Genomic DNA, 14,186 nt, shown 5'->3' with positions numbered 1-14,186 from the left:
GATGGTAAAAGAGACACACAATTATAAAGGAAAACTGCCCCACTATCTTAGAACCAGAGGGTAAAATAGAAATTGAAAAAGTCTGCAATCACTTCGTAAGCAATTACAAAATGAAAACTTCCAGGAACATTCCACATTCCAGGACTCCCAGGTCAAGGAGAAAATGTTGTGAGCAGCCAGAAAGATACTGTGGAACCACAATTAGGATCACACAAGATTTAGCAGCTCCCATATTAAAAGAACAGAGGGCTTAGAATATGATATTCCAGAAGGCAAAGGATCTGGGATCACAAGAATACCTATCCAGCAAAAATCAGTATAATCCTTCAAGAGAAAAAAATGACATTGGACGAAAGACAGTATTTTTCAAATATTCCTGATGAAAAGAGCTGAATAGAAAATCTGACATTCAAACACAAGACTCAAAAGAAGCATAAAAAAAGTACATATGAAAGGGAAATCATAAGGGATTCAGTAAGGTTCAAATGTTTATATTTCTATACAGGAAGATGATACATGTGATTCCTATGAACTTTATTATTATTATTATTTTTATGGCAATTAGAAAGAGTTTACATCGACAGAGGGCACTGGTGAGTGGATTATGCTGGGATGATCTCAAAAAAACAAAGCCTTGAGAAAGAAGAAAGAGGACTGGGAGGAGGGTAAAGGGGGAAGAAGAATGGAGAAATCTGCCTTACATAAAAAAGGCACACAAGGAAGATCTTTAACAGTGGAGGGGAAGATGAGGCAGGGGGGCAACAGGCAGCATTTGAATTTCATTCTTATCAGAAGTGATTCAAAGAGGAAAGAATATTCATACACAGTCAGTTAGGTACAGAAATCTGCCTTACCCAACAAGGAAGCAGGAGGGGAAGCAGGATGAGAGGGGCAGGGGAGGACACACTAAGGGAGGCAGTGATCAGAAACAAAACAGACCTTTGAGGAGGTACAGGGTAAAAAGAGAGAGAGAAGGATAAACAGAAAAAAACAGAATGGAGGGAAATACACAGTAATCACAACTGTGAATGTAAATGGGATGAACTCACCCGTAAAATGGAGGCAGAAAGCAGGATGGATTAGAAACCAGAATCCAACAATATGTTATTTACAAAAAATACACGTGAAACAGAGACACACACACAGTTAAAATAAAGGGCTTTTGATCAGGAAGGCTTGAAAGTACTCTGTTTCATAAAATATTCATTTTTTTCCCTTGAAGGATTATACTCAATTTTGCTGGGTAGCTTATTCTTGATTGTAATCTCAGATCTTTGCCTTCTGGAATATAACATTCCAAGTCTTCTGCTTCTTTAACATAGCAGCTACTAAATCTTATATGATCCTGACTGTGGCTCCATGATATTTCAATTTTTTTTCTAGCTACTTGACGTATTTTTTCTTTGACCTGGGAGTTATGGAATGAGGCTATTAATATTTCTGGGAGTTTTCATTTTGTGATCTCTTTTAGGACAGTGATCAGTGGATTCTTTCAATTTCTATTTTACTCTCTGGTTCTAAGATATCGGGGCAGCTGAGGTACACAAAAAAGGAATGGGAAGCAATCAAGATCTCAGACAAGGCAAAAGCAATAATACACTAATTAAAAGAAATAATCTTGCTAAAAGGTACCATTGACAATGAAGTAATATTAAGACTAAATAAACATGCACCAAAAGGCAGAACATCCAAATGCTTAAAGGAAAAGTTAAATGAATTACAGAAAAAATAGTAAAATTATACTAGTGGAGGACCCTCAGCTTTCCCCTCTCAGAACTAGATAAATCTAACCTTAAAATAAATAAGTTAAGGAGATGAATAGAATTTTTAAAAAGAACAAATTTAAAATCCCCAACTGAACACCAAAATAGAAATCCTGAAAAATCAAAAGAGAGATTAGTAAAAACTGAATGATAAAAAATAATAAATAAAACTAGGAGCTGGTTTTATGAAAAAAAAAACAACAACAACAATAATAAAAATTGATAAAGCATTGGTTAATTTGATTAAAAAAAAAAGAAAACCAAATTGGCAGTATCAAAATTGAAAAGGGCGAATGCATGACTAATGAAGCTGAAATTAAAGCAATTATTAGCAGTTATTTTGCCCAATTATGTGCCAATAAATCTGACAAATTAACTGAATGGGTTATGTAAATTGCCCAGATTAAGAGAAAAAGAAGCAGAATACTTAAATAATTCTATCTTAGGAAAAGAAATTTAAAAAGTGATCAATGAACTCCCTAAGAAAAAATCCCAAAGACCAGATAGATTCACAAGTGAATTCTACCAAACATCTACAGAATATTTAATTCTAGTTAATAAACTATTTGCAAAAATAAAGAAAGAGCCCTACCAAATTCCTTCTATGAAACAAATATGGTGCTCATACCTAAACCAGAAAGAATAAAAAACAAAGAAATGAAAACTGTAGACCAAATTTCCTTAATGAATATTGATGCAAAAATTTTAAATAAAATACTAGCAAAGAGATAATAGGAATATATCACAAAGATCATATACTACGATCAGGTGAGATTTACACTAGGAATGCAAGGTTGCATTAGGAAAACTATAATCATATCAACCAAAACTATGACCATATTAATAACAAAAATAACAACAAACATGATTAGCTCAAAAGATACAGAAAAAGGTTTTGACAAAACACATTCATTCTTATTAATAATACTAGAAAGCAAAGGAATCAAAAGAGCTTTCTTTAAAATTATAAGTACTATCTATCTAAAATCAAGAACAAGCATTATCTGTAATGGAGTTAAACTAGAAACCTTCCCCATAAGATCAGGGATGAAGCAAAGATGTCCATTACTCCACTATTATCCAATGTTGTACTAAAAACGCTAGCTATGGCAATAAGACAGAAAAAAAAATTTGAAGGAATTAGAATAGACAATGAGGAAACAAAACTATCATTCTTTGTAGATGATGTGATGGTATACTTAGAAAATCCTAAGGAATCAATTAAAAAAGTAGCTGAAACAATGAACAACTTTAGCAAAGTTGCAGAATATAAAATAAACCCACATAAATTATCAGCATGTCTACATATTGCCAACAAAACCCAGCAGGAAAAGATATAAAGAGCAATTCCATTTAAAATAACTAAAGACAACATAAAATACTTGGGAGTATACCTGCCAAGACAAACCCAGGAACTATATGAACACAATTACAAAACACTTTTCACACAAAGACAGATCTAAACAATTAAAGAAATATGAATTTCTCATGGGTAGACTGAGCCAAATATAAATGACAATTCTACCTAAATTAATTTACCTACTCAGGTAAATTCAATACCAATTCATACCAATGAAATTACCAAAGAATTAGCTTACAGAACTAGAAAAAGTAAAAAAAATTCACTTGGAAGAACAAGAAGTCAAGAATACTAAGAGAATTAATGGGAAAAAATGTGAAGGAAGGAAGCCTAGGAGTACCAGATTTCAAACTATGTTAGAAGGGGTAATCATCAAAATAATCTGGTAATAAATAAGAAATAAAGTGATGGATAGGTGAACTAGATTAGGTACACAATAAACAAAAGTAGGGGCAGCTAGGTGGCGCAGTGGATAGAGCACCGGCCCTGAAGTCAGGAGGACCCGAGTTCAAATCCAGCCTCGGACCAAACACTTGACACTTACTAGCTGTGTGACCCTGGGCAAGTCACTTAACTCCAATTGCCTAAAAACAAAACCAAACAAACAAACAAACAAAAAAAAAAACTATAAAAACTAAAGCAAATGACCATAGTAATGTAGCATTTGATAAACCTGAAGATCCAAACTTTTGGGGGTAAGAACTTACTATCTGACAAAAATTGGTAGGAAAGCTGGAAAGCAATTTTGCAGAAAATAAGTACAGAACAAGATATAGCAAGGTATGGTCAAAATGGGTATATGATTTATACATAAAGGGTGATTTCATAAGCAAAACAGGGGAATATAGAAAAATTTACCTGTCAAATCTATGGATAAGGGAAGACTTTATGACCAAACAAGAAATAGAGAGGATAATGAGAAGTAAAATGGATAATTTTGATTACATTAAAAAGATTTTGCACAAACAAAATCAATGCAGTCAAGATTAGAAGTAAAGCAGGAACCTGGGGGGGGGGTTACAGGAAGTTTCTCAGACCCATTTCTCAGATATATAGGGAACTGAATCAACTTTATAAAAGTAAGAGCCAATCCCCAATTGATAAATGATCAAAGGATATAACAGGCAGTTTTCAGAAGAAGAAATCGAAGCTATATAGTCATATATAGTCATATGAAAAATGCTCTAAATCACTACTGATTAGATAAATACAAATTAAAACAATTCTGAGGTATCACCTCACACCTTAGACTGGCTAATGTGATAGAAAAGGAAAATGACAAACACTAGACAGGCTGTAGAAATACTGGGACACCAGTGCACTGTTGGCAAAGTTGTGAACTTACTCAACCATTCTGGAAAGCAATTTGGAACTATACTCAAAGGGCTATAAAACTGTGCATTACACCCTTTGACTCAGCAAAATCACTACTAGGTCTATATTCCAAAGAGATCAAAGAAAAAGAAAAAGGACCTATATCTACAAAAATATTTATAGCAATTTTAGGGGGGGAGTAGCAAAAACTGGAATTTTCAGGAAAACAGGATATTCATCAGTTGGGTGATGGTTGTACAAGTTATGGTATATGATTGTGATGGAACACTACCATGCTAGAAGAAATAATGATCAGGATGGTTTCAGAAAAACTAGGGAAGACTTTTATCAACTGATGCAAAGTGAAATGAGAACCAGCAGATCATTGTACATAGTAATAGCAATATTGTAACAATGATCAATTGTGAAAGACTTATTTATTCTGATCAACATAATCATCCAAGATAATTCTGAAGGGATCATGATGATATCCATCTCCAAAGAGAAGTGAATTCTGAGTGGAGAGTGAAGTATTTTTTTCACTTTATTTATCTTGTTTTATTTTGCAATATGGCTAATATGAAAATGTTTTGCATGATTTCATACGTATAACTGACATATTGCTTGCCTTTTCAATGGGTGGGGAAGGGGAAAAGGAGAGAATTCAGAACTTAAAATTTTAAAAAATGCTAAAAATAAATAATAAGTGTAAAAAGAAAGAAAAAAATCAATGAAATATTTTAAAAAATACATAGAAGAGTAGAAGGAAGTTCAAAACAGGACATGGACAAGCAGGGAAGTGTTGAAACCGGCACGTTTAATTTAACATGTACTTTCATTAAAGACTGATGGTTTCATATATAATCCTCTTTTTCAGTTCTTGGTTTATAGAAATGTTCACAGTTTTTGATGTTTGTCAAGTTCATGATAATAAAATTTAAAATCTAAAAAATAAAAAAGCCATCCTTGTACTCGTGGATCTAATAGTTCTATAAGACACAGATATAAAATAGAAGATGCAATGCAAAGTGTAGTAAGAGAGGCACAAAGTGACAGGGGAGTTCAAAAGAGTGGTAGTTGATTGTAGGAGAGGGAGGAGGAGGAGGAAACTGGGGGGGATTTGAATCTGGCCTAGAAATTACATCAGTAAGTATTTATTAAATGTCTACTACGTTCCAAGCACCATGCTAAATTCTGAGGATACTTTAAAAGAGAGGCAAAAACAGTCCCTGCACAACAACTACGTTCAAACAAGGTAAGTACAAGGTAAACTGGAAATAACTTCAAACAGAAGGCACCAGAATTAAGAAGAACGATAAAAGGCTTCTGCAGAAGGTGGGATTTTAAAGGGAGCCTGGAAGTAGAGATGAGGAGGGAGGGCATTCCAGGCATGGAGCCAGTGAAAACGATTCACCCATTCAGAGGTATTCAATCGGTTATCAAGTATTACTGGTTCTGCCTCCACAACAGAATTTGTCCATCTATCTCCTCTTCAACCACAGAGTTACTAGCCTCCATCAGGGCCTCGTCACCTCTCACTTCCTAACTGGACTCGTGCTTCCAATCTCTTCCCTCTCCTTTTCCCTCTTGGTGCACTTTACATTTTAGGCAAACTGGTCTAATGTGCTATTTCTTGAACTCTTTGTTCTTCCTACACACATCTGTACCGGTTTTCTCCATCCTTAGAATGTACTTCCTCCTTACCTCTGTCTCTTAGAATCCCTAGATCAGCTCATGTGCCACTTCCCGCTTGAAATCTTTCCTGAATGCCCCTTGTTCATGTACATACACCTCTGTTTACGTGTTCTATCCCACCAGTAAAATATAGCCTCCTTGAGAGGAGGGATTATTTTATCCATATCTTTGTAGCTACAGAGCCTAACTACCATGGTGCCTTGCATATAAGTGCTTAATAAATGCTTGCTGGACTATTTTGGATAGTACTTGGACATGTACAGTTAGATAGCCAGCCTTGATTTTTGTCTTGCCACTGGATTTTGATAACTCTGGAAGAGAGAGTTATGCTGAAGACTTTGTGCAACTCTGCCTCACTTAAATCCAATCCACTGGAAAGTCAAGACATCATCACCCTGGTGATGTCACCGTTCTAAACCGAAAACCAAGGAACAACAATTAGATGGAAAAGGGTATTTCAGGAAGAGACAAAGGCATGGAAGCTGGACTTTGTAAGGCATATTTAAGAAAGTACAAAAACCGCCCAGGATACATGAAAACAGATAGGGAGAAAGAAGGCTGAAAAGGAAGGTCAGAGCCAAAATGAGGGTGGGGGTGGGAGTAGGTATTAGACTGTCAAGCCAAGGAGTTTGATCTTTTTCCCCATAGGCAGTGGCACATAATTGGAGCTTTAGAAACAGAAGAGTGGCATGGCCAGAACTGGACTTGAGGAAGATACAAGGTATAGAATTTATTGGACACAAAAGACAGGAAAATGAGCTAGGAGCTACTACAACACACCAAAGGGCCTGAACTAGAATGACTGCCATGGCAATGGAGAGGAAAGGATTCATCTGGGAAAAACTGGGAAGACAGAAGCAAAAGGCCTTAGGAGCAGAATGGGGGAGGGGGGAGAAAGAATCAAAAATGATCAGGAAGAATGGGAAGGTAATGAGATTATTTTTGGATATTTTTTAGTAAACCCAGGTAGAGTTAGTGAAGAAACAAAGAATACTATCCTCACTTTAATGTTCAAGATGTCTAAGACTTTCTAGATTTTCCAGAAAGCTGGTGTTTTTTGCTTCTAGCTTTTCTCTAGATCACACCTCTCAACCTTTTTTTCCTCAACAAATCTCTTTAGCTCAAGATAGTAGTATCCCCTTTCCTTAGTGATCCTTTGCATAACTTCTCTAGTTCTAATATCTAAACCTGATGGTGGTTTATATTTCTATTAAAATCTGCATTATTAAAAAAAAAAAAGCATTGCTTAATTAGTTCATTGCATCTGCTCTTGCTTAGTTTACTTCACAAAGCTCTTCCCCCTGCCTCTAGTCTCTCAACTCTCTAATTTTTCCATGGTCTAACCATGTCACTCCCCTAACTCAAAAACCTTAAATGGTTCCCTTGTGCCATAGGATAAAAGACAGGCCCTTTGCCTAGCTTTTAGGGTCTTGTATCATTTGCTTGCAAACCATATTTTCCAGCCTTATTTCACATTACCCTCCCTTCCTACACAAAGACTATTTTCCAGCCAAATATAACCACCTCAACATGTCATTCCCCACTTCTGTCCATTCAAACAGTTCCCCATGTTTGAACTAGACTCTCCCTTATCTACATCTTTCAGAACAGAATGGCCAGTGGTATGCTGGAGAAAAAGAAAGAAGAAGAACCACCCAATGTATATCCAATACACTTTTAAACTGACTCCGCTTTATGGATATTTTCTCCATCACTTTCTTAAGTCTAGGCAATCAACAAAACAATAAATCAAACCTTGATTTGTAGTGTTTGCCCATTTCCAACACCCAAAATTTCGCAATCAGCTAAGGGACCGGCTCCAATACATCCCTGTATCAAGGCTCATCTCAAGCACTACTATTTTAATAAAAGTTTTCTAGGTACTCCCAGATAAAAGTTGTCTTTTTCTTCCTCCACCTTTCCTAGAGTTTGTTGGGATCTTTCCTTTGCTCTAATCCCATTCTCATCTATATATTTATCATATTCCCCCTAGAAAGCTTTTTGAAAGGCAGGGATTATGTTCTTTTTAGATATGTGTATGCGCAGCACTAGGCAAAGTACCTCCAAAGAGTAGCTTAGTAAGTGTTTAATGAGTAAATCACAAAGACGAAGTCCCAAGTTTGACAGATCCTTTTGCATGAAACCATTTCATGCACTAACAATGAACAAATTCTCTATGAGCTAAGGAAAAAAGTCACTTTTACTAAGAAGTGGTGTGATTATGTATATTTTCCCAGCATTTCCGTGTTATTAATAGGTGAAGTTATACACAAATATGGAGGCCATTTAAAAGCACATCAGTTACATCACAATCAAATGCAACCCATACTCGTGACCAAATATCCAATGAAGTTAGTCGAAAAGCTTTTTTCAAATAAAAGGCAATTTAAAATTACTTCATTCTTTAGTTTTTCATTTGTTTGCCTGGTATCTTCCAAGGAAGCAAGAGTCTCGGTTTTCTCCTTGGTCATCTGTTCCATCAGCTGCATGGCATCTTCTGCTGTTTGAGCAACCTAAAACAAAAAAAGTATGGTAAGCAGTGGCTAAACCCATTAAGGTAGCCTGACAGCCAAAGTTTTCAATTAAAGCCCTCTAATCACACTATGTAATCCTAATAGTGGGCATGAGTATTTACGTCCAGAGAAATGTGTTGCAGTGAGGAAGTGAAACACAGAATTTGTTTAAACAAATAATTTGTACACAGCTGACTTTTCTCAAAGTACTCAGGTATGGCATTTGATTCAAAAGCTGATGTACTTGCTATTATCAAGTCAAGGTCTTTAGGGGTCAAGGAGAACTAAGGAGAAAAACCTTTAGAAAACAGTTTTATTTTTAAATAGAAATAAAAGTTAATTCTGAAGCATTTGAATGTAAATCAAGTATCTTATGTCATGTACAATACGGTAAAAATGTATTAGGCAAGCTAATAGTAATGAATACAGGTATGGCTATGAGTAGAAGAAAATATGAAGGCCAATAGGTTTTTGCAAGACCAACAATCAGTAATTTAGAAAAATGTAACTCTATCTAGAGGTTAGTCTTATTGTTTCCTTTGATCTACTAATATTTAAATGAATGATAACAATATCATGACTTGCCAATTACAATGGGGGAACCCTTTGGTGAAATTTTTAGATTCTAAATGCATAAGTGACAAATAAAATTGAAAGCCAAGTAAAAAATGTTATCAGTTTGTACCATCTTACCTTTGGGCTTAAGTTGGTACAGACTGTAGTAACACTGCTTCAGTTTAAAAAGTCATTATGCTTTTCATTCACTGTTTTGGAACTTGGCTTTTTTGTGACATTCAATCAGGTACATACAAGCTATGGAGATTAGACATCTAGTAAAGAATCTTCTTTTAAATGCTACTAAAGGCTTTATATTTTACTCAAAGCTAGTTATTGGTAATCAAAGATAACTAAAGAGGAATAGTCTTGATGGGGGATAGGATTTCCGGTCTAAAGATAAGTTAAATGAGCTTAAGAATGCCTTAAAAATTTCGTACTTCCAACGGTGAAGAAATCAACAAGGAATAATTCTATTCTGGGCCTGATTCTCACCCACAGGGCAGAATTGGTTGGTGAGGTAGAAATAATGGGAATTTTTTTAAAGAAATTTCTAGATGAGTATACAGGTATCCCTTCCACCTCATGTGATTTAGGGGCACGGTGCCCCCCGTGATCTGAAAAATCCACATAAAATTCTTTGGCACTCCCTGCGTACCAGAGAAGAAGTTGAGTTGTTTTTTTTTTCTTTTACGGGAGGTTTACAGCACCTTATTGTAAAATTTGAGTTAAGTATTTGGTCACAGGCTCTGTGACATCTGCAGGCTTCCACAGAACTCCCCCCCAAAATTCCCATTTAATTTCTTATGCTGACTCACAACATATCAAAACCACGATGGAGAAAGTCTTGATATGGCACGGGTAACTGTATTTCAAAAGATTCAAAACAATAGCAGGTAGAAGCCTATGTACTAAAAGTCCACAGGGGATATTAGTGTAGAGAAATGAGAAATTATGCTATTAAAAAAAAGAAATTCCGAAGGCAAGAAGAAAAATAATTCCAGTGAGGAAGAAAAACGGAAGCTGTAAAGAGACCAATGTGAATACACAAGGAATTCACTAAGCAATTTAAGATGAGAGAGGCAAGCATGGTATAATGAAAAGAATACTGGTTCTGGAGTCAGAGAGCCAGAAATCCTGCCTCTAATACTGACCTGTATGACCTTGGTTAAGTTACCCTATTCCTAAGCCTCAGGGAAAGGGGGTTGGACAAGATGACCTCTGCAGACCCTTAAAGTTCCAGATCTAGGATCCTATGATAGGATGTTAAAAAATAAAATAATACAAAACAAAAACATATGCAAAAGAAAAAGGCAGGGGGTAAGAGAGGATGAACACATGAACCTAGTATAGTGCTGAGTCATACCTGTCAAAGCTCAGAATGAGTTGGGAAAGAAAAGCTAAGTACAAAACAAAGAAGAATTATTTTTTAAGCTATAGTGGGGAAAGAGGAGTATTCAAAAAAAAAAAAAAGATAGGACTACTCCTTGGGGCAGGTGGTCAGGTGGGTAATGACTAACCATGCTACTCAATTCTCATTTTGCTTTTGTTTTCTATGCCAAAGAAGAATTACCTTTGAACTAGAAAGGCCAGAACAAAAGATGATTAATAGGGAGGAGACACCCAAGAAAAGTAAAGACAATGGTAAGAGAGCTCTAGCTGTCTTTGATGGGTTCAACTCACCTGGCTCAGATAAGTTACATTCTCAGGTACTCAAAGCAACTGTAGTTGTGTGATCAATAACCACAGAGAACATTGGCAGTGATCTTTGAAAGAACGTTGAGAGTAAAAAACAGGTAAATGCCCCAGTTTTCAAGAAAGGGAAGAGAAAAGAGGCTACAAACTACTAACCAGTGAGCTTGACTTCAATTCCTGGAAAAATTCTTGAACATGTTAAAGATAACGTTGGTGACCATCTAGAAAAAGAAAGCATCATCATAAAGAACCAACATGGCTTCATCAAGAACAGATCCTTTTGTAAGAGGACTACTAAACTGTTAAATCAAGGGAATGCTATAGGTGACATTTTCACAATTTACCTGTATTTTAAGATAGCATTTGATAAAGTCTTTCAGGATATTCTTGTAGAAAAGCTAGGAAATGTGTTGGGTAGATAATACTATAATTAGACTGATTGGGAATCAACAGTGTATTAGGACAGCCCAAAAAGTTAATGAGATCTTAGGCTGCATGAAGAAGACACACCTTCCATGAATAAGGAGATTAGAGTGCTACTGTTCTCTTCACCCTGATTAGACCACATCTGGGGTATTAAGATCAGTTCTGGTTGTACCACTTTAGGAGGGACACTGACAAAACAGAGGACAAAGAAGGGCAATCAGGACTGTGAAGAGCAAGAGGTATTTGGCCTATAGAAGATAACTGGAAGACTGTCACACGGAGGAGAAATTAGACTTGTTCTGTTTGACCCTATAGGATAGAACTAGAAGCAGTGGATGGAAGTGTCAAAGATAGAAACATAGGCTTCATATAAGGAAAAACTTTCTAACACTGAGAACTGTCCCAAAGTGGAATAAGCTACCCTTGGGAGAAAGAGAGTTGTCTTTTGTGGAGATCTCCAAGAGAAAGTTGAATGACTACTTGTCAGCTATGCTGTAGGGGGAATTATTTTCAGATATGGCCTTGAATGCTGTGATTCTGTGAAGTGCTCAATGTGTAAATAAAGTATAGCCTTAAACTACTAAAGTTAGTACTTGGTGTTAGTAATTCTATAGACGCCCAATCCCTCAATCTTTGGAATTACCGTGTATGACTGAAGGGTCTCTAGCTCTCTAATTCTCAGAGTAAGCTTGCTCTTGTCTTTCCGCAAGATCCGATTCTCACTCTGGGATTCCAGGAGGTTTGCTGAAATATTGCTGTTGGTTTTGGCTAACTGACTAATCTCCTTCTGGAGAGTAAAGTAGTTTTCTGCCAGTTTCTCCTTCTCCTTCAACTCCTTCAGGAGCTCTTCCTTCTTCAGCATGACTTCTCTGTGGTCAGCAAGGAGGTTGCTGTTCTCTTGTATTAGCTTAGCTTTCTCAGCAGTGGCCGATTCATGGCTCAGCCGGAGATCTTCCAATATCTTGGTGAGGCAGCTGTGCAGGTCTTGCAACTCGGACTTGGATTTGGTCAAGGAAGCAAAGTCACTTTTCAAACTGTCTATTTTGGTAGCAAGTTGAGAAGCCTCTGCACTCAAAACTTCCTTTTCCTTAACAATTTTCACAACTTGTTGCTCTGATTTTCCTTTCTCCTGGGCCAGGATTAGGTTCTCAGACTGAAGTTCTTTATGGCAAAGTGTTAATTTTTCTAATTCCTGTTGCAGAAACACAATCTGACCTTGCAGTTTATTATTTTCTAACAAAGAACACTCCTTCTCCTGCTCTCTAGCTTCTCTTTCAAGGTTTAAGGCCTGCTGTGCTGCACTGACCTCTTCATTTAATTTCTGACAATCTTCTTGCAAGCTGTACCCATCCTTAAGCAAGATATCCTTTTCCGAATAGCAAGTGTTAAGTTCAACATCCAAACTTTCTTTGGCTTCCAAGAGATCCGCATGTTCCTTCTCTAAATTCTTTTTGGCTCCCTCAAGCTCTTCTAGCATCAAAGAAAGGTCGTGTTTATTGGACAATAGCTCCTGGCTTTCTTTTTGTTTCTCCTGAAGCTCTGTCTGCAGAGCCTCAATATTGCTAAGAAGTGTAATTTTCTCTTGAACAACGATTCTTCTGTTGGCAGTTTCTTGGTCATATTTCCTTTTAAGGTCAGCCATGGCTTTGAGTGAAGACTCTCTTTCTTGGAGCAAGCTTGCATTTTGTGCTTCTAACAGAGATGTTTCTTTTAGGAGACCATCCAGCTGCTTTTTAAACTTTAAAGACTTCTGACAAGCCACTTCCTTCTCTGCAGTCAGGTAACCAATCTTCTCATTCAGAGCCATCTCTTTGTGAGCAGCATCTTCGGAGCACTTGACAAGTTTTCCGGTGAGGATTTTATTTTCATTTAAGAGTTCTTCATTTTTGAGCAAGAGCCTACTCTGTGATGAAGTCAAGGTTTCTTTTTCTTGCAGAAGCTGGATACATTCAGAGTCTGTAATCTCCCTACTGGTTTTGATTTCTTCAAGAAATTTCATGAGACTTGCTTTGGAAGACTGAAGTTCCACAGCCACCTTCTCCGCATCTTTAAGCAACTTGTTTGAGTCATCCAGCTGTGTCTGCAGTCTGTTAATTTCCACACTAAGCACTTTTTTTTCACGGAGAACTGCTTCCAAGCCCACGTTGAGCTTTTCTAGTTTCCTGAGGAGTTCATCTTTCTCATTCTGTAGATCGTTGTTGCTCTGAAGAAGATCGTCCTTCTCTTTCTTTAAGGCCGCACATAGACTGTTAAGGCCTGACTGCTCCTCCAAGTATGACTTCTTCTCAGTTGTGAGCTCTTCAACTTTTTGTACCAAGTTTTTCTGATCTCTTGCCAGTTCTTCAAAGGAATTCTGAAGTTTTAGGACAATGTCATCCTTATTTTTAGCCAAAGCAATGTTTTCAATAGTAAGTTTCTTCAGTTGATTCTCTAGTTCAACTTTCTCCTTATGATTCTTCTTGGATTCAGCAATTAAGGAATTATTACGCCTCTGAACATCTTCTACAAGGGCCTGCATGCTTTTCTCAGCAGCTTGCAAGCGGTCATTTTCTACATGTATCTTCAAGAATTCTTCCTGTGCAACATTGATTTCTTCCAGTAATTTTTCTCTCTCGACAGCTAAAGCTTCTTTGTTGAGGTGTTCCTCTTCATACAACTTTTCTACATCGTGCTTTTCTTCTAGGACTTTTTCCTTCTCCGAATTAAGGGCTTCATTTAGTAACCACAGCTTTTGCTGGTCTTCCTGCAGTAAAGACAACTTGGCCTCCACCTCTATAAGCTTTGATAAGAGTGAACCTTTGTCTAACTTTAAAGCATTCCCCTCCTCTGCAAGAAGCTGCTTCTCTGTTTTCAGACCCCTCAGCT

The 14,186-nt window shown here is 36.8% G+C and overlaps 1 protein-coding gene across 8 annotated transcripts in view; it reads right to left on the bottom strand.

Annotated features, from left to right (window-relative positions):
- Positions 1-14,186, bottom strand: part of CLIP1 (CAP-Gly domain containing linker protein 1) — a 147,759-nt gene that overhangs the window by 34,292 nt on the left and 99,281 nt on the right. For all 8 annotated transcript variants that reach the window (XM_027853480.1, XM_027853481.1, XM_027853482.1 and 5 more), the window contains one exon: positions 8,529-8,645. In XM_027853480.1, the coding sequence (XP_027709281.1) occupies positions 8,529-8,645 (117 nt within the window). The remainder of the gene's footprint in view (positions 1-8,528; positions 8,646-14,186) is intronic.

Source organism: Vombatus ursinus, unplaced genomic scaffold, assembly GCF_900497805.2.
Source record: "Vombatus ursinus unplaced genomic scaffold, bare-nosed wombat genome assembly UNPS02009994.1, whole genome shotgun sequence".
Lineage (NCBI taxonomy): Eukaryota > Metazoa > Chordata > Mammalia > Diprotodontia > Vombatidae > Vombatus > Vombatus ursinus.
Note: the sequence above shows the minus strand (reverse complement) of the source record. Positions and strands in the feature narration are given on the sequence as shown.